Source organism: Augochlora pura, chromosome 7, assembly GCF_028453695.1.
Source record: "Augochlora pura isolate Apur16 chromosome 7, APUR_v2.2.1, whole genome shotgun sequence".
NCBI classification, from domain to species: domain Eukaryota; kingdom Metazoa; phylum Arthropoda; class Insecta; order Hymenoptera; family Halictidae; genus Augochlora; species Augochlora pura.
The window spans coordinates 4,493,952-4,515,770 of record NC_135778.1 but is presented as its reverse complement, the minus strand read 5'-3'; the positions used below and the strand labels follow the sequence as shown (position 1 = coordinate 4,515,770).

At 37.8% G+C, this 21,819-nt stretch overlaps 2 protein-coding genes across 2 annotated transcripts; both read left to right on the top strand.

Annotated features, from left to right (window-relative positions):
- The first annotated feature begins 458 nt into the window (after window positions 1-458).
- LOC144472317 (uncharacterized) lies at window positions 459-3,313 on the top strand. Its single transcript, XM_078185283.1, has 5 exons — window positions 459-599; window positions 846-1,030; window positions 1,116-1,252; window positions 1,344-1,575; window positions 1,654-3,313. Exons 2-5 carry the CDS (start codon window positions 846-848, stop codon window positions 1,811-1,813), a joined length of 714 nt encoding a protein of 237 aa, XP_078041409.1. The 5' UTR covers window positions 459-599; the 3' UTR covers window positions 1,814-3,313.
- A 1,205-nt stretch (window positions 3,314-4,518) lies between these two features.
- Window positions 4,519-10,624, top strand: Crz (corazonin). Its single transcript, XM_078186191.1, has 3 exons — window positions 4,519-4,576; window positions 10,002-10,226; window positions 10,449-10,624. Exons 2-3 carry the CDS (start codon window positions 10,002-10,004, stop codon window positions 10,557-10,559), a joined length of 336 nt encoding a protein of 111 aa, XP_078042317.1. The 5' UTR covers window positions 4,519-4,576; the 3' UTR covers window positions 10,560-10,624.
- The last annotated feature ends 11,195 nt before the right edge of the window (window positions 10,625-21,819 follow it).

Sequence of the window (21,819 nt, the reverse complement as noted above, 5' to 3'; positions counted from 1 at the left end):
ATCAGGAATAAATAGTTTTCTTTTTAATTACTTGCTGAGATTTTTATTTTATGAAATTTGAGTTAATAATTTTGATATTCCCTCCATCCAAAAATCTCAAGTTTGTTTACGTTGCGTATGTATTTATATTGTAAAACATTATCATTTCTCTACTTGCTTTACTGGAAACAGATTTTCAAATCGTAGCAAAAATAAGAATACTTTCTTATAATTTTCATACAAAAATGTATAAACATAATAATAATATAAAGAATTGAATTTCGTAATGTGCATTTATATATAATTTTTGTTGGTAAATATAGGAAACATTATAATTAAAATTAATATGAAGGAAAAATCATGAATATAATACGTTTCTTTTCATCGAATTTGAAAAAACACATTTTAAGTTTCATACTTTAAGCCGCTTTCCATTGAAGTTTCCGAATTACGACGACAACCTGTCGTCAGATGTTGGCTTTGCGTCAATGTAAGGGAGCTATTTTAATTTCGAATTTCAGACGACCCTGATGTACTCTATAAGATATACAGTTAGAATTTCATTTCAACAACTGATCTGCGGAATTGGATTTTCCACGAGACAATAAATAATTTGAAAGGTGAGGCATCGAATTTTCATTGCTATGCAAAGTAACATGTATGAATACCATGTGTTACTAACCACACAATGTCCTGAGGCACTATAACATATCGTAGTATGTAATCAAATATAGATTTGTTAGTTTTACGTAATTACATTTTTTATTAACATATACAAATCTATTGTTTCTGTACTTGTGGTATTAATTTCTTTAATGTTTGAAATTTTCATATTGGTAGAGAGTGATTCTACTTTTTCATTCTAGATGTGTGAACCAAAATATTATGGAAAAAGAAGAAGCATTGTCCGTAGAATTGGTTCGTTTTTGCCTTTGAAACCACCACCAAAAATATATGTCAGTGTTACACCTTTACATTCGATGACAAGTTCTATGATCAATGAAGAAACCAGCAGTGATTTTAAAAATACAAATGGATTTGAACAAGCAAGGTAATTATACAGTTGTAGATGTGAATTTTATATGGTTTTAGTAATTTAATAATTCATTTACTCAAAAATATATGTTTTATATTAGGTTCTCTAATATCAGGCCAGATTTATTGGAACCACTTAGTTTTGGATCCGAAGTTCGATTGCTAGCATTAGAGCAGGAACTTCAAGAACTTAGGGAACAAATAGCGGCGATAGTTAAAAGCAATAAGCAATCTAGATGTTCGTATAAGTAGAAAATATATATTTTATTCTGTCACTTATTATTTAGTGCATATATTAAAATGAGTCTATGAGTCAAAACTTATTTCAGACACGTCCACCGCATCTCTAGCAAATGGTGATAGCGAAAATGCTACACAGATACAACCACCACCACCACCACCGCCACCGCCATTACCACCACCTACAACTCCTCATATCGCGAGGAGAGCAAGTTTGCAAGAACATAAAGTTGAGGAACACAAAACACCATTAAATTCACAAGCATCTATGATCGATGTTTTTAAAAATGCTGAGGGTGTTCAACTAACTTCAGTTGCTAAGTAAGTGATTACTATGTTTATCATGTTTGTTGTACATACTCGTTGCAAATTCTAAGATGGTGCAATGTTATTTTTCAGATCACCAAGAGGACGAAATTTTCATATCAAACGTGAGAACAGTCCTTGTAACGACTTGCTAGAGATATTGCGAAAACGATATGTTCAAACGAATTCTGGCAACACTAGGAACTCTACAGCTAATTTGGCACTGGATGATTCTCTTCCGAGTGATGCATGAAGACATTCTATTGAAAGTTTTTTGAATGAGCATCGTGTGAGATACATGTGCCATATACTGTTTTGGACGGTGTTAGTAACAGGCTAATGAATTTAATGGCTAGTTTTAAGACAGATGTGCATTGAAAATGCATTGCGTGGGATAGGAATGACATTAAGCTGATATGGGTGAAACCATAGAAATTGTGATTAACAGTTTTATTTCATAAACTGATTTTTACAGCGTGATCTTAATCACATTATCCAAAGATGTAATTAATTGCATCGTAAGCACAGACTAACAAACTGAGTTGTTGATTAATAGCATTACATAAGATACATATGTTCAAATTGTGTAAAGTAAATAGGTTTTCAATTTTCTTAATGATACAGGGATATGGATTATTTAATTTGAAGTAGTAAAAGACAAAATTTGCTAAAATGTATATATTGTAACACATGTACTAAAAACTGACATTTTTTTATAAATTCGAAAAGTTCGTAAAGTACGAAGTTTTTTGAATTGTAGTAAGTAATATTGTAGTTCTTTTTATGCAAACATTTCACTACTTTTAGTTACTAAAATTTCTTATTACATGAAATGCATTCGCATTGATTAAAAAAGTTTCGTTTACCTAACTAACGCTTTTGCATTTGTTGAAGAGATAAATCGTTCAATAAGTTTTTAGTGATCGGTTTTTATATGAAAAGGCACGTATTTGAGATTTTTTCAAATTTATTGCTCAATATTGTTGACGAGTGTAGCTTTTTACTTTCTACCTGAGAACTACATTTACGCTTCACTTTAGACGAGATCTAGTATTTATTTTGACTTTGACGAAACGCAGTGTCCCAAACACTGCTTCCTAGAGCCATATTAGTTTATTTTAAATAATATACGTTCAAATTATCTCAATTGTTAGGCAAGAATGTTGTGATATTAAAGTCATTGAATTACATTTATGCATTAGATTCTGATGTAGAGAACAGTACACATATTCTCTATAAGTAAGAGCACTGGCTTTTCACGCAATGATCAGTCGTACAGTTACCAATTATGGCATACATCATATAAAACACATGTTTTCACAGTACCGAGTGAACGAACGTTTAATAGAATATGCACACAATGAGATGACAACACGGACTATATGTCTTACGACATTATGCTCTAAAAAATATCACTGTGTGATATATTTTACGTTTACCTGACTTTGCGGTTGCTCTTATAAAGAATCTAGGAACAAATGTAGTACATAATTGTCACAATGATTTGTGATCAGTCAAAGGTTAACATACTCTCAGTTGGTATTCTTTATAAAAGTAACATTTAATGTTTCCTTTCAACAATTTTTTGACACTGACGTATTTAAGGAATGTAATTTTCTGTTGAAAGGGATGTCATAATAGATTTTGGAGACTGAGTGTATCTTTAATGATATTACAAATGTACAGAAGATCTGTTTTATACATGAAGCTTTTATCAATAATTAACAAAAAATAAACGTTATTGTTGAACAACAAACTGTGTATTTATTTATATCCTTGTTATTTTATAAGTCAACATTGTCATTGTCAATTGTGAGAACATTATATGAACAAAAAACGAAAGGGCACAAGTCTTTTTTTAAATCTAATTTAATAATACTGTGTTTAAATCAATTTATTGTTGTGCATTGTTTGAAATTATATTTAAATTAAATTTAGACTTTACAATCACCTCGTGTACGAACGGAAAGAGTTTTTAAAATTTACATCATATTTAATTGTCGATTTATGGAAACACCATAAGACTGATAATACAAAACTATAATGTGAAAATGTTGTTTAATTATGAATTGTAAAACTACTTCCTTTTTGCCTTTCTAATTTTTTGAAATCGTCGTCATTATTTACAAAAATTGGACTGAAGGCAAATCATACCAGATTAATTAGACATTAATCAAATGAATTATTTTATCTACGAAGAAATCAGAAAATAAGAAAAATTACTGAATTGTAAGTAATTATGTATCATAAATTACATTATAAATTATAACAACATTCTGTAATTATTAAATAATCCGTGACAGGATACGATTTACACAAACTTTGTATTATTTCTATTGTTATTATATGCTTAAATAAAGAAGTTTATCAAAAATATTTCTTCTAGTGATATTTTTATAATTCCAACAACCGTGAAAGAGGAAATCAGTGTAAAATAAAAAAGAATTTTTTGTATTACACGAAGGACAATGTAAAGATCACGAAAGTGCAATGCTGAAATTATCCTCGCGCAGTGTTCTGTTTTAAAACATTAATAACATATGCTGTTATTAGTTAAACAAGGGTTCAAGCACGTGAATCAGTTTCTGCATCGTTGGTTTAGGGTCGATGACGTAGTAGTCTATTCAATATGAGATGTAATGGATAAACTACGGCAGACCATTGTTCGTTAGAATTAACAACCCTTGTAGAAACTTTTAACGTATCAATTAGAAATTAACGTGTAATTTGATCTAGTTTCCAGTAGGTTCGGTACAATGGTTCCTAATAGTAATTAGTATCCTTGGTATGACCGATTCTATTAAATGCGTTATCAAGTCCAAACTTTTGATAACATGGTACGCGGTATAGAACTACGCGAGAGAAGGGGTTCTAACAAGAGATATATGAATGAAGGGTGAGACATGGTTTCCCTATATAAAGCTGCTTCCAACGATTTCTGGTGTCAGTCAATTTTGAGGTAACTAGCTCATCGGAACGTTCTCGGACTTATCGTCATTATCAAAGAATTATTAAGGTAACAGTAATGATACTAAATAATGTTTCCTTTTTTTAACATTACGGTGTTTTCGGTTAAAAAACATTTTACAACTGTTCCGACATTTTAGAAATATTCCGTTTAGAAATATTCCCGTACGATATAATAATTCCCTTTCGAATTCGTCGACTCAATCTTCCAATACAAACAATGCTGTTCGTAGCTGCATAACGCCGAAAAAAGACGATACTTTTTTAATAGTGGTCTCGCGTGATCCAGTAATTCTTCTAAATTATTCAGATTTAATGAGCGTTATTTGGAAACAATTTCCTCTCCAACCGTAACGAAGGAATACACCGAAATACAAAGATTAAGGTGATTAGAAAACATGTTGCTCGTAAAGAAAATAATTCTAACAAACCGCGTGCAGGTAATGGAGCGGCTAATGGCCATAAATAAAACGTAGACAGACCAATATTTATTGCCGAAAAATGGGCAAAGTAAATAGGACAGCCGGAGTTTATAATTGCTATAACGCGAAATAAATTGTACGATAATACGGTGGGGAAGATTGCAAACAATTTACAAGTTAATGAGATGTCTAGAAAATATAACTAACATTCAAAATAATCGATGGGAAAGCAATATCCGATAAACAAATTATTAGCGAATACGGTATGCTCATTAAATTTTATGGTTTGAAATGTAATTTACAATGACTTTTGTAATGCGATTATTACCTGTCTCAATAACGTTATTTCCCGATTTAATAACTTAATTCGGTTCTAAAAATCGAAAACTTTATTAGCTGTACCAATAATTTCATTTTAAGTAATACTTGAATTCTGGCTCTCACTGTCACAACGTCGAATATTACATAATTATATAATTCTAACAATATGTAATCAAATTAAGTTCAACATGCGAACGGTATTATAATCTAAATGATCCATCAGTTCAATAGCCGTATTATCATTTCTATTTCCAAAGATTTCTGCCGGGGTCTGATTCCAACGCTTTAACAATTCATCAAGCGCCGTAAAATACGTGAAAGTATATTTCAAAATCTCGTTCAATTTGCTCGCAGAACGTAATTTTTACAAATATATTTTTCACATTGTACGCGCAAATTGTAAAGAATAGCGAAACGATATTAACGGCTATGAGGGATAGATTTAATTTATACAAAAGACAGAAAAAGAAAACAGAACCAGAATGAAGGATCCCCGAGTCGTCGAAAATAAAAAAAAAAAATCGACTTTTGATCGGTATCCGCTGCACCGATGGAATGGCACGAGATCACAGTTTATCGAGCTCGCGATTATTTTTCTTCCCCCGTTCGGGAGGGGGGGATTGCTGTTTCGGATGATTGATTTCTTTGATTGCGTAGTGAGTTATTCGCATGAGATTCAATCTGTCGTATTGATTTTTTAATCCGTCGAATAAAATTTATTTCCCAAGCATGCTGGGACAATTTGCGTGGTTATACTAGCGCGCGAACGTCTGATAAACGAAGAATAAGGGAACTTGGAAATGTGATTTTATTTCAAATTTAATTGAAATAATTTTGGTTGAATTATTTTTAGGTTTATTTGGTTTGAAATTGAAAATTTTATTTAAGTTTAATTTTCAATTGAATTTGATAATGAAAATTTTGTTGTTGAAGTCAAATTGTTCAGAAGTTGGGGGTAATTACAATTTAGGCATTGCGAATGCCTAAAGAATATTATGTTAGTTGTTACAACTGTAGTTAGTTGTTACAATCAATTATTACTCGCACGGTCCTTTGTTCTAAAGTGAGTTGTTGCGTCGGTAAAAGTAGCGCGTTTCATATTATTGTACCAAAATCGTTGACTTTATAAAGTTTATTTCCCAGAAAAGTTTCCAATGAGCTTCCATTGTTTATGAAATAGACGGATATAAATAAATTCAGTCTCGTTATTTTTATAGAGGTATAAAAGTCATTCTCATGATTTTTCAAGAACTCAATTTTTCAACTTTTGGAAACCTGTCTTCAGTTTTTCAGCCAAGGTAGGAGCACCGATCTTTAAAATCAGTAAAAATTGATCGTTAATCCCTCGCACTAGGATGCCTTATGCGTTGATTAGCTCTTATTCATCCCCAATATTTTCCCTAACAGGACCAAGCAATTTTCGTTTCTTCAATTGTCTTTATTTACTTTCGTTTATATACTTGAATAATTCAAATTTAATTTCAATTTAAAGGAGACTTAAATATGAGACTATGAATATTATTCATAATTACTAGATCTTGCATGAGATCTTTGTCACGAGTCCGACACGTGATTATAGCGCCAAGGGGGTTAAACGGTGGCCGAGTGCCGACAGTTCCTCGAAAATCAGAGATCCGGCGTGCATGCACGTTCGAGGGTGCCACCGTGTGCGCGCGTGAAACCATCGGCGAGTCCTCAAGGAATTCACGATGAATCTCGCGCGTAAATTCCTGGCCGAACACAACGAGGCGGTGGTGGAGGGGACGGAGGTGGGGTGGGGACGGAAAAATCGTCGGCGGGAGCGTCTTTGCGCGTATCGGCGTTATTGCCCTAAGGTCGAACAATGCAAATACGGTGGACACGTTTCGCGCGCGTTTCGAACGACACCCGTGAAACGGATCGTCTCTATGGGACAGAGAGATGCTGGTCACGTCCCTTATCCGCGGGACACTTAGTAGCACTTACTCTTATCTTAATGACCGGGGACGCGCGTAGCGTTAATGGTTCCTTTAAAATTAGCACGTGGAAACGTACGAGGGTACTCTAAAATTTTTCGAAAAAAACCCCCTCACGTGACGCGGCCGCCGCGAGCTGTACTCGGTTGTCAATGCGCCGGGCTCAGATAAATGTTCCGGCTTCTCGTTTTTCCTCTTCTGTTCACCGAGCTCCTTCGACGGCGGATACGCGCGCGCCCCGTGGAACGAAAACGAAATTAACGCGGTCGCTCGTAACGCAGCCGGCGAATGTTAAGTAAATGCGTTTTAACATTCGTGGAACAGAGCTCGTCTTTCCTTCCTCTTTTCTTTTCTTTTTTTTTCTCTTTTTCACTTAACGAGCCCGCTAATCTGGAGGGATCTGCGAGTTAATTTGTGAAATGGATGGAATCGAGTGTGACTTCGAGGAATTCGACGGCCGGGCAAGAACTCGGACTCGATCTCGTCCTTTTTTTATCGCCGCGGGTTCGTCTCTGCGAGGGTCGTTAGCGGCTAACAATGATTTATATTTCGTCGAATACGATAATGTTCTCGTCTTTGCGATAAAGCGGAGATGACGACAATAATTTCGCTACTTTGTGGACGGAGATCAATTCATCCGCGGTCGTTTTCTTCGCGCGTACGCTCGAACAGTTGCGCGAATGATTCGCGGTTCATGTTTCATCGTCGCACTTTAGACAATCGCGTCGAATTGCAAGATAATAAGAGAGATGCAGCGAATATTACATTATTTTGGCTTTTACGATTTTCAAAAAAATTGTCAAACCGTCAAAATTACTTCTGTTAATCGTACAAAATAATTCAAACTTATTCGCGTAACAAGTAGCCGTTTTCAATGAACGATAAAACTATTTTTATTAGACAGTAATAAATAAATTAAGATTTGGATTTTTTCTGCAACAATCTATGGTTAGTAACAATTACGAAGAACGCGAGTCGTTTTTTAACCGGACCCGTCGATAGACGAAGCTCTAAGTGGGAAATTCAGCCGCAGCTGGTAATTAAATTATCATTGGATTCGGATCGTCGTTTCGCGCGATCGAGCATTTCACTTTGCGACGGTCCATCGGCGATTTCATTCGAACGACGTGAAAATTGCCGTGGCAAATTGCGTAAGGGCGCATAGTTTCATTGAATCTTTCATTGCATCACGTCGGGTATCATGTTTCCCCTCGAAATTGTTATACGAGATTTCTCAAGACGCCGAACGTTCCGTTGCGATGCAGGCGCGGACGTGTAGCGCGAAACGCTCGTGAAACGTTGAAATTATTATTTGAAATACGACGATGCGCAAACACAATTTAGAATCCTAAGTTAACATAATAAAATATTGTAAAAGAGGCGACCTGAATAACGCATCGATTTACAGAAATCGCAATTACGTAAAAGCTTCTCTGTTGTTAAATTATATTGTTGAAATTTTAGTACTTTAATTGTCATAAAAGGCTAGAAATATAGCTATAGGACGTGTATAAAAATGTACAGTTTAAAAAATAACGCTGACTGCATTTAACATAATTGTTTCACATACTGTAACACGAACAGGAAAATATAAACAAAAATGCAAATTCTAAAGAACAACTTTACTCTTTATTTTTAATCTAGAATATTATTTTTAATATTTCGCCGGCTCCTCCATTGTTCTTCGTTTTTCTCCGTTACAGGGAAGACAATTTCGCCCGTGTTTCTGATTAAAACAGGTGACGGAAGCGTTAAGCATTTCGGAATCCGCTCGGCTCTTAAATTGCTCGGCTCCTAACGGATCGTTGAACCGGCAAGTCAACCGTGACACCCGAACAATCCATTGTTTTGCGTTCACACTCAGTGCGCATGGTCTGCTCAAACGACTTCTTTTTTCTTTCTTGTTCGTTGGCCAGCTCCAGGGGAAAGAGCGTGCACGAAAAAAGATACGAATGCAAATCAGCTACCGAGAACCGCTCCTGTCCGGAATCCGCGGTACACGTTCGCGTCGATTTATGATGTAATGGTATACTATGAACGCGGTTTTCTCGTTTCCGTAACTGGAAGCAAATCTGGCATAATTTTTGGCGGATTTCGTCGTCGCGTGGATCGAACGCGAACGTTTGAAAGCGGAAGAATATCCGACGCGATGCGCGAGCGTTACGAATTTTACGTGTATCGGCGTGGCTGTTACATTATGCCAGCCGATAAATAATTCACCGACATCGAGAAACTGGGGTAACACAGAATTTTACTCCACGCGTTTGATGACACCGATACTTTAAAATTGGAACAACAGAGGCACGGTTCTAAATTCGAATTATACCATCGAGATACATTGTTGCTTGTATCTATTTTTTTTCGTAAAAAAATAGCGCATCGAAATTGCCTCGATACGGAATCTGATCAACGAGCGAAACGAACCGATAATTGAACTGGATTAGGCTTTGATTCGATTAGGGTGCCGAGTTAAATGACACAATAAATAAACGGTTAAGTCAATTAGCCGATTAAATCGAGGACTTTGATTTGTTGGTTAAAAATTCAGGACGCTTCTAATTCGATAATAATTAATTATTCAATGAATTCGTACAGTTTTTAACTGAAAAGCGAACCGGATTTACCGTAAACGTTCTTGTTAGCTAATGAAATAATGAGGAAATATGGATTAGTATACATATATATATATATATATATAAATATATAATATAGAAAATTTATAATTAAGTACCTAAAAATTTATAATAAAATAGTACCTTTTGGGGATCTTTTTTAGATGGCTACCAGACACGTACTCGTTTGCTTCATTCTGTCAATGATGACGGCGGCCGTCATTTGCCAGACGTTCCAATACAGCCACGGTTGGACGAACGGCAAAAGATCCATGCTGGAGGAGCTCGTGAACTCCGCCGGCAAGAATCCGCATCAATTAGACAATGTCCTTGTTGACTGCGAGCTACAGAAGTTGAGATTATTGCTTCAAGGAAACGCTAACAGCCAAGTGAGTAACGCCGCGCTTAATGTTCGCACTAGGCGAAGTTGCCACGCCATAAATTTCCCACCTAGTCCGCCATTTTGGTCCGCGTGACTGTTTGCTCGCCATTTTGGCTCGCTATCTGCTCCGATTTCAAAAATTCTTCGAAATCGGTACAATAAATCATATTATTAAGAGTAACGGATAATGCTGCAGTGATTTTAATTACATTAAATATTTGCTTCGCAGTTGATCCAACTTCCCTGCGAACTGTTCTTCTCTGCAAAAAGAAATTTAGCTGAATCCGTGGACGTCGAACACTTCCGGCGACAGCCGACTCCTATCAACAATAATTATTAAATCTCTTCGTGATATGTTTCTTTCTGGATCACATCAAAACTGATTGACATTCTACTCTGATGAAATAAAAATCTGCATCTACTAATCGCTTTTATTTCTCTCCTATTTCTACAATTATTACGTCCTTTCCAATTTTCCCAGACTACACAAAAATTACAAATAACATTTGTATAAAGTAATTCACGGATCGTCGATCTTCGCGCGCATAAATTTTGGTTATTTAAAAATTGTCGTTCACCTTAATTACAAATTCCTTAGGATTAAGTCTTTAATCCATCAACCATCGACAAAATATGCACTATTAATTAATTAAGTATTTAGTTATTAACTTCGTTATTTGCAAACGTTATATCTTTACAATTCATACTGAATTTTTTCTTCTGCACACAAATATTTTACTGCTGTCCTTTTGCTTTAATAATCTAGTCCCATAAACATTTTTAACCAATAACTTAGCTATTACGCGTCATAAGTATCGCTATCACCTATCAACGCCAAATGCCTATACAAGATTTTTATATAAAAATAATTGCCGTAAAATTAGCAGTTATTTTCGACGACGGTGCTCCCAATACAACGAAAACCTGTAATAATCAGCTAACGTACGTTCACGGCACGCCGTCGAACGATCAATCGCCGATAAATGAATAATCGAGCCGTATATAAGGTAGTTGTGCACCAGACAAAACCGGCCGCTATAAAGATCAATTGTTTATCAATCATTGTTAGCGGCTAATTGTTTTTACCGGGCACGCCGCGCGCACCTGGATTTGTATTAATTATCGAGTTTTCACGGGGCGCGGAGGGAGGGAGGAGGAGGTGGAGGAGGAGGGCGTCCGCGGGGCCATCCAGTTTTCATCGAGTCCATCCGAACGGTTAATTAAGTTTTCGCTGTCCTAATTGGACAGACGGTCAATAGGATAGATCGCGACGGCCGTTGCTGCACGGCGTTAGGGGATTTTGTCTGTCAACGGAAGATGGAGTGAAACCCTGGCGAATCGAGACACCTGCTGAGTCCGTGGATTATCCCCACGGGCAACTTATCTCAAACTGCAATTCGGCACACCTCGATTCCGCGGAGACTTTATGTTTCCGCGTGGCCGATAAAATCGTTGTCGAAAATGGCGCGGGTGATTCGCCCCCGTGACGTCGTTTCGGCCCGATCAAAGAAATAAAAAGGCGTGCGCTCGCGCGCGCGCTGCTTCCTACGGCGGATACGGGAAATAATCTTTCCAGACGAGCCTGTTATTACCGCCGTCTGCTTGGTTAATTCTCGGCCGACCGACGTCGGGCCCGTTTACACACTGTTTCCGAAATACGCGGTGAATCTCTCATTTATAAAGAACGCTTGTCATCGATCGGATTAACAGTAAATGTTTAACGGTACACGATTAAATCGTTCCATTAGAAAACCGTCATTTTATTTTCAGTTTCCTGAGATATTCTTCGCGCAATATTGTTCGTAATTATTTAATAGCAGAGCTCTCTGATCACGTGTAATATAAATAATACTTTATCTACTCATTAGCATATTGATCTTTTAAATAATAATAACGTCGTTTCGACTTTACTATCTTCCAAATAGTAACTTTCTAAATAGTGCATACAAATTCGCTAAAAACATTTTCACTTGCGAAACGAACGAAAAAACGTCCCCCCCCCCCCTAGCTTAAATTACCAATCAAACTGTTAAACTATTAGGGGCCGGCAGAGAAAAGGTCTCGATTCGAATCTCGTTCGTGGTTCCCGCGGGACGAGGCGTCTCCCCCTCCCTCCTGGCGAAGCGAAAGAACCGGCGGTCGAATCTCGCGAAAAACTTTGGCTATAATCACGTCGGAGTCACGAGTCCCGGGCTTCGATTCGCCTCGCGTCCCGGCGTTAATAAGATACGCTCGCTAATTAGAGATGCAAAGAAGAACAATGGCGGGCCCGCGGGCCGACCGTCCTTGTTACAGGCACGAGCACTCACGGTTATTAGTTGATAGCGTCAGGCCGCGTATATAACTATCATGCACGCGGGCAATGCACTTAAAACTTGGCTGTTAATCAGAAACCAATTACGGGAGGCGGGTTGAAATGAGTTTAATCGCATTAAATATTAAAGCGTCGTCACCGTGCCATGGGGGAGACCGGGGTGTACACGCCAGCCCATAGGTGACCCTCTTCGAGCCAGCCAGTCATGGAGGAACGGCACGTGACCCCCCCCCCCCTCCCCCTCCCTCTCCACCCCACCCGCCGTTACCGTCCTCTCTGTCTTAATACCCTCGAGGATAACCGGCGATCCCTACGCCAATGTCCTTTATGGGGTGGCGCTTGCCCGTGTTCTGCAATACGCATGCACCGTCGCTGCATTTGCCGATAATGTTTCTTTCCGTTTCTGCCTGTCCGTGAATCCCGACGTTTCGCAAGTCGGTCGGGACACTTGGCCGTGGTCCACGGTCGAACGAGCGGGTCAAATGTTTCAGCGACAGATAATACTCGAGGCGCGATGAGAAAAGATACGAGAAAAATAATTTTATGCCCGATAATGGTAATTGATGAGTTATAATAATTACATAAATTGATGAATTTTGTTTTACAGTAGAACTGAATTTTTCCGAGCACCATGCGCTAGACGGAAAATTGTCCGTGGAAATAATTGAGAAGTGCTGTCGAACGTGCCGCGTTTTCTTTCTGCGACGCCAAGTTCCGCGTGATGCTACGTTCGCTCGTTGTGAACTCTTTTGTTTCTCTCCTCTACTCTACTCTCTATTCTGTCTTTTGAATAAAAACCACGCGTGTCTTACGGTCTGTGTAAAGATCCTTTTTAATCGAAGCGATCCACAACCCAAAAACATCAAGTGCCAATCGACGTAGTTATTGCATAAATTATAGCGTAAGGGGTTGCTGAAATAATCCGACTGACAACTCCTATAGTGTTTAATGTCTAGCCGCGTCAATTTATTTTGAAGATCAATTTTATTACGCATTTTATCGATCAGAATGAGTATAGTTTTGTGGACAGTTGTTCTCGAATTACCCTAAATTGTGCGAAATTTATTAATATGTTTTATAAATATTTTAATCCTCTTAGTACCGGCCAAAAGAATCTGAGCGAAATGTTTCAAGCTCGTTTGACGAAGTTTGACAAAGTTTGGGAAAGAAATTGCAAGAATTTTGAATAGCCTAACAAATGATAAATTCGAAAAGAGAGAAGAAATGAGAAATAAAATTGTTGTTTAATAAAAATATTAACAAAACTATCTTTTCAACGATAGGCAACAACGATACATCGTTGTTCGGTACTAAGATGGTTAAACTGGATCGTAGGAGAATTATTTTTCTTGTAAGACGTAAAACTGCCATTTCCATGCGACGCGTATACTCGCCATACGCAACCAACAGGTTAAATAATTAATGGAACCGAGAGTTCGAGTCGAAGATACCGCAGCCAGCGGACAATACAGTCGCGCGTAGAACCTATCAGAGCCATCCAATCGCGCGAAACGCGACGCGCGGAATCTCTCGGACGTCGCGCGCTCGTCATTTCGTCCCCGCGTACACGCGCGCGCATCAAATCGGTTTATTCCGCGGCCGGCGAGGGTGGCCGGGGGTGGCCCCGCAAAGAATCCTGCAAAATCCGGGATAATATTTCACTTTGAAATTGCATCGCGTTACCCGAGTTTAACGGCGTGTCCTTCGGACGCTCCGGCGACGCGCCGGCCGGCTGCGGAACGAAAATTAGTGATAGAAGGAAAACGCTGGTATAACGTGACACGGTCGCGCCTTGATGCTCGCCGTATAAATACGTAAAATCGGGCAATCATCCTAAATGGCGTTTTGCCAGAACGAGGAGCGCGGAGCGGGGGCCGCGGCGCGCCGTCTTTTTCGAGCTGTCGTCCGTGTTGGCTGTTGTTTCGCCGCGACAAGGGAGGGCTCTGCCACGGTGAAAACTGTGAGGCGCGAAACGACGAGCGCGAACCGTTTGACGAGCAGAATTTCGGTCCGCGTTGACGTCACCGTTTCCCAATAATGCTTTTAGCAGTTTCGTCGAGAACCGACCGCGATCACTGTTTCGCGATCATTGATGGATCATCGACGTTTGCGCGGACCGAGACTCATCTTCGATGTTCAATCGATCGCCAAAATTAAAAGAAATATGCAAATTGTTCTGTGTTTGCTTCGGGCCTTTTATTAAGTATTTGAAAGGATTCTGTAGACTGTGTAAACGATATGTAATCATTGCTCTGGAACAGATGTCTGCAACGGCGGTCTATATTTTTTGATTGTGCATATCGATTCTTCTGTTCGTTCTGCGCAAAAAATTATTAGGATATTATAGCAAAGAATTTTTGGTTCTCGAGGTATTTTGAAAAATGTCTTTATTGAAGAAGATGCTCAAACGCTTCGCCGTTACATCGTCAACATTTCTGATAACGTTTTTTATCGTTGCACATTTCCTTGTGATCCGAAAATTTAATATCATGATTCGATAAAAACATAAGAGTGTAATATTAGAAAATTCATTACATTAGATAATTTAGATAATTTAAAAGATTATATAATTTAGATACAACTTAATAAGTTAGGTAATTTATATACAACTTAATAAATTAGGTAATTAAAAATGCACTTTATCGCATAAGATAGAAATACTATAAGCCAGAAGATTTATTTCGATTTATAGCGCTCGACGGGCGAGCGTCGTTGTGGACGACGGGTATTAGAGCGCGCAGTATTTTGGGCGGATATATCCGCCAGCCGTCCGCAACGGTAAACACGCTTGGGCGGATATATCCGCCAGCCGTCCGCGAAGGGTCTCTGACGTCCGAGAGGTAGAGGGGAAGTTACGAAAATGCGGTAAAATGCAAGCGCAGAGCTGCTCAACATGCTTCGCGCGGTGGGTAATGGAACAGCCACGCGCCCGAGGGCAAACCTACTGGCAACGTAGGAGAGCTGACGTCAGAGAAGAAAAACTCAAGTGTTTACGTTTTTCATGCTAGGGTTCATTCTATTTCTCTTAATCCCGACATTATTTATGACAGGTCGCTGTCACATTCCTCAGCCGAACAACGTGTAATGGCAACATTGTCCTAAAACTGCTCGAAATCTGCCCGAGCCTTTACGGACTAAATAGTATATCCCTTAGCGGACGGCTGGCGGATATATCCGTCCAAAATAGTGCGCGCTCCAATACACGTCGTCTACAGCGAAGCTCGCCCGTCGAGCGCCGCCGTCCGCAAAGGGATATAAATGAAGACAGTCTGAAATATTCCATATCAGAGTTTATTAATTCGAGAGATCAGAATTTGTTTAAAACAGGCATTTCTGTATTGATATCTTGTTGAAAAGGGTGTAGTAAAGCAAACGGGGCATATTTTGATTAAATCAACAGCTTTTGCAAAAAGATATACAGTTTTATATATTTACGTGAACATCCGACATTTCATATGCACCAACCTAATAATTATAATTGTTTTCCTTAATACACAGTGAGGCGTCGCATTTTCCAAATGAACGTCATTCCGTTCATTCCATCGCTATTTGACGGTCAACGGTGGTTCGTTACTTCGCTTTTTGCAACTTCAACAAATCGTTGATCTATTCTCGTTGGCGTTGTTTTCCTCGCAGCACGGTTTTACCGTCGACGATTTTCTTTTGTTCACCAGCGGCCCGCTGAAATCGATAAAACTTTTCAACGGCTTATTAACCGACAGGCGGAAAAAGAAAAATTTAAGTAGCGGCCGTTCTCCGTCGGTCGAGGTGAACAGAAAAAAAAAGAAAATGGAACGTTTTCGATTTTTTTAACACGCCCTCGATTCGTTCCGCGTAGGGTAACCGCAAACGATCGGAAATAAAGAAACAGCAGGAGAAATAGTTACGAATAGACCAATTTTACGGGCAGGAAACGAACGGTGTTTAGTCGGAGTGCTTCAGGAAACGTATCAAACAATTTAATGGCTGCAAAAGTAGATCGTCCGTAGGCCGTTGGTTCGCCGCTCGCCTTATTTGGACCGGTTCTTTTTTCATGGAACGAAACCATTTATAAATTACAATAACAATCGCGTCGAGAATTTTCGATAATACCGTGTTCTCTCCTTGTTAACCCGTTACGGTATAATAACGAGTCGGACTCGTGGTGAAGATTTCTATGCAAGTTCTACTAAATATTATTAATTTTGATCCTAATAGGAAAATTATTAAATAAGTGCTAATCGTAACTGCATGGAAGGAACGATAGTGCAAGGGATCAAAGGACGCCAAATGATTGCGAGAAAAGCTGTCAACTGATACACCCGTATTTCACAATTGCTACAAGCAGATTATGAGATTATTAAATTTCATACATTACTTCATTTAACCCTTTGCACTCGAATGGCGACTCTCAGGCACCACTAATATTGTTCTTTCATGCTTCAAAATAATTTTTATATTAACAATGTTTAATTTTAGAAAAATGGTTAAATATGGCACTGTTAGTATGAATCACGAGAATTAATTTGGTATATATAAAATACACTTCATCGCTTAAAATGAGAATACTATGAGACAGAAAAATTCTTTTAGATTTAGAGCTAAAATGGCTTCGAGTGCAAAGGGTTAATTTTGCAACTGTTTTGTACGACGTCTGCGTAGCTTTTATGGGCTAAACGGTATGTAAACGGAGACAGTCTGTAAAATTCCATACTATAGTTTATTGAAAAATATACCGAAAAATCAGAATCTCCTGAAGACATATATGTACGAATTAAACTACGAAATAAACTACTACGAAACAAACGGGGCACATGTTCATTAAAATGATAGCTTTTGAAAAAAGATATGCAGTTTTATATAATCACTCAAAAATCCGATATTCCATATGCACCAACCTAATAGAACTGAAACAAGAGAAGCAAACGACGAATCGAATAAACGCGACTCTGTCTACGCTTCGATGTTTTGAAATTTCTTTATCGGGGCTAGGGCTCCCGGTAACGTGAAACGTCATACATTTTCCTTTTAGTGCGGCGTGGGGCGAGTGTGCAGCGTACGTACATCATGGCCGCCGCGAAAGCCGCACACGCACAGGGCAACGGCGACGGGTGCGAAACGCGTTTATAAAAGCATGAGCAGTGCGCTGCCGGGGGATATTTACGCAATAGTAGCAAATTTATTGTGATTGCGCTTTGCCCGCGCCGCGAAAACCGTGGCTGCCGTCGCTTTTTTCACGGTTCTATGGGGGGTGAGGGAGAGAGAGAGGGTTCCTTGATCCAGGGATGAAAACGACGCGGCACGTTTATGGGAATTGATATTTTCAATGAAAAATAAATCCGCACCGGTTCGGACAGTTTTACAACCCGTTCGCATCGGGACGCGTTGTTACAAATGTCGTTGTTCGATTTACATTTTATTCCATTATTTATTCCATTAATAATTGCATCTACATTATTCCAATACCAATGTTATTTCATTTAAACTGCACGGTCTATGAGTACCGAATTAACAATTGTATTTATGCACTTCTGGTGCATACTAACGACGGTACTATATCGTCAATAATTTCTTGGATAATTTAATGATATTAATATTTCCAAGATTTTCGTTTCGGTAATTATTTATTATTTTCATCGATTATTCTTTGTTATAATATATACGATCGACTAATTTTTTCTATTATTTTAAAAAGCGTAATATTCTACAAATATAATACGAAAATTCCACAAAAACAAATATTATCAAATACGAAATCATACGAGTTAATTTTTCAAAATGAAAAATGTCTCCATATTTCGATGACCGATCCAAATTCAACAGCTGCAAATGTAATTGACTGTATTCTATGCGTAAACAGTTTCTGTGATTTTCACCCTTTGCGGCGGTGAACCGTGCGTGCACAAAGGCGGGCCCGTGGGGGTGGTTCCTGAGCGAAATGAGACCATGGAAGGAGAAACGCTTGTTAAGCACCATACATCTCCCATTCCATATTACAAACTAGCTGTCCAATAACACACCTGTGTGTGTGTATATATACTGTACGATACAAAATGGTGAATTAGAATGTATTAACCCTCATTTCCTTCCCATTTTCAGAACCCGCCCGATCACTTAACCTCAAATTGACGCGGTGGTATGAAGTCAATATAACGGAAACGTATGTGAAGGGTTAAAACCAGGTGAACATATCGTACAACCTAAGGATTAATTTAATTAACCCCTTGCACTATAATAACAAGTCAAACTCGTGATACATGCAAGATTTACTAAAGCTAAATATCATTAATTTATTTTTGAATCGAAATCAAATTTATGTCTTCTGTTATCAAAGTGTAGAAACAAACGTACATAAAGACAATAAAAGAAACAATAATTCTCTGGTACTGTTAAGAAAAATATTAACGACAAATAAATGTGCTAATCAACGCGGCGTGGAAGGAACCGTAGTTAAATTTCAAATAAGCTAACAAACAATTCTCCGCAGCAGGACATTACGTAAGCTATTGCTATCGTTTGCTGCACATCAAATTTCCTTCTCTCCTCTGACACACACCCTCAATATTAATCTACGATCATACTTGCTTGCCACGCGAACTACCCTTTCTATTCCCGTAGCCTCGTAAAGATATCCTACGCGCATGCATTACCACACAACCCCTCACCGACTCCCATACGTACGCGTGTACATTACACACCCTGTGCAAAACATATTCATGTCTCACGTACGAAAGCTACGGGATGAAATTACATATCGCGCTTGATTAACAATTCACGAAATGAAATCGTAAAAAAACTGTTCCGAGTTACGGTATGGTCGTTTTCATCTGAATCGACTCACATCTTTGAACATAATTTTTATCGAACAAATATTGTATATTTATTTTATATAATTTTGTTAATCGTTGTTAGTCGTTGTTAGTTGGTTTTCATTTTTCAAGAAAGAATTTTCGTTAACAGAAGAAACACGATTTTTAATTCCTATTTTCAGACACGATTTAAGATTGAAATAATTAATTATTATGGAATTTCGAAATAAAAATTCTCCGACTTAGTTGCAACGAACGGCAATTAAATAAACGTTTATTCAATCTATTATATAATTGCAATACTCGAATTAATTAAGTGTCTAGAAGTAATAGAATGTACAATATTCGAAGTATAATTAAAAATTTTCTATTATTTCTTGTAATATGCGTAAACTTTAGTTAGTTTATTTGACAAAGGAATTTAGTAAGAAAAATTGATTTCCGGATCGTTCGCAGACGGATAAATACTGATTTGCGACGATTATGATCGACTATGGTGCACGTACATTCACCGGCATGCATTTCGATTAGGTGCAACGGTACGATTGTAAACACAGTAATGATTTCGTAATTGCAATCAACTCGGAAGGTACGAGTTGCAGTTATAGGTCGCGAAAATTTTTCAACCTTCGCTAGAAAATCGACAATCTCTTAGCAGTCGAAACGGAATAAGAAAGTGCAGTTACGGAGCCGAGAGAATCTTGTAGATGCAATGCCACTGTTTCTGCTTCACCTAATGCGTATTATTTAAACAAATATTTGTTAAAACAGTTACGCGCGATCATTTTACGTAATACCGAATCGTGAGCAAACGACGATAACAAGAATTATTTATATTATTATATGTACAATAGCAAATTTAAACAAATTTCGACGATTTGTCTATATTATTTATAACTTGTTAAAATTGTTCAAGATGGAAATGGAATTTTTCCTTGCAGACGATGCACGAAAATGTTTATTTCACGCAGAGATCCGTAGCAATAATACCACTAAACTAATAACAACGAATATTCCGTTTAATAAAATAATTGCGCACGAATTGCTATAGTTTACCAATGATCATGCTTTAAAAACTTTAATTGGCGCTTCGGAACGTGAAATTTATCATTTAATTGCCGGTAAATGATGTCCACTCCGTACCCGGAACGTTTATCGCGTACCGCTCGTCCGGCAATTTAAGTTTTAACAACTATCGTGCTTTTTAGTCGGAACATTGTGGGGCGGCCGCGTAATTGGTCGCCGGCGTCTACGTCGGAAACTAGAAAAACCACAAAAATATCTTTCGTGGATGTGATTACAGGGCGCCTGCTGGCGAATTATAAGTTACGGACGACAAAGTCAACGTCGACCGGCCGGAAACGATTCACTTTCAATTTCCGAAACCGAACTTCGAAACGCTGTGTAGCAGACGCTATTTTAATGCGAAACTCCTTCGTATTAAAAACTAAACTTCGTACGTGCTTGAAATTATGTTCTTTGAGACCGGTGCGCCCCGATAAAAAACCTTTGTTAACATATTACCATTTTGCAAACGATGCAAATAAAATTTCAATTTAAAATCAAATAAACTTAAAAATACTTAAACCAATATTATTTAACCCGAAATCTATTCAATAACTCAAATTCCAATGAATCCACTTATCAAAATTAAATTTTTCTACATTTACTCGTTGCAGTATTTATCTTCTTTTATTGTTCTTTCTTTTAATTCTTTCAGTATTATTCCTTTCTTTCATTTGAGCAAATAGTTTATAGTTTTCGAATGACCAGGAGTTTTTCGACCAATCAGATAACAAGACAGGAGTCCAAACGTTGAATCTGAAGCAAATATATTGGGTTGGTAATTAAGTGGTTGAGGATTTTGTTTTTAAATTGTCTTAGCAAATTCTTTCGTTTTATCAACGTGTTTAAAGTAATTAAGTTTTTTGTTTTCTTACTGTCTGGACTTTCATCTTCAATTTAGTAAGAAAATTGTATCGATTAGTTATTTAGTTTTTTTTTTATTACAGTTTTGAAGATGGAAGGGCAAGACGCGCGTTTCATATTTCATTGCATTATTTCCAATTTCCATGTTATATACAATATATTAAAATGAATCCTCGAAAGAAAGGCAGCGTCAAAATAGAATCGTCTAACTGAATAAACTTATATCTTCAAGCAAAAAAATTGAATTTTCCTTCATATTTGAAATCCGCAATTAGTTGCCAACCCAACAACTTAGTCGAACACACGCCTAATCGCTTCAAACTGTTTCGAGGATCGCCGGGACGATTTTCCTTTTGTTTAAACAATCTAGTCACGATACCAGTTGTTAACAGCGCAACCTCGTTAAATCGTATTAACGTTCCCTAACGACTTTAATAAATCAAGAAGGGTAGCGAAAACAAAAAAACTGCGACAACGAGCGTGTTAATTGTCCGTCGCGTCGACGGAAGAATTTTCCGCGTCGCCAAGAACGATTCACCCGGGCGAGGATCCGGGTCGCGTCTTTAATC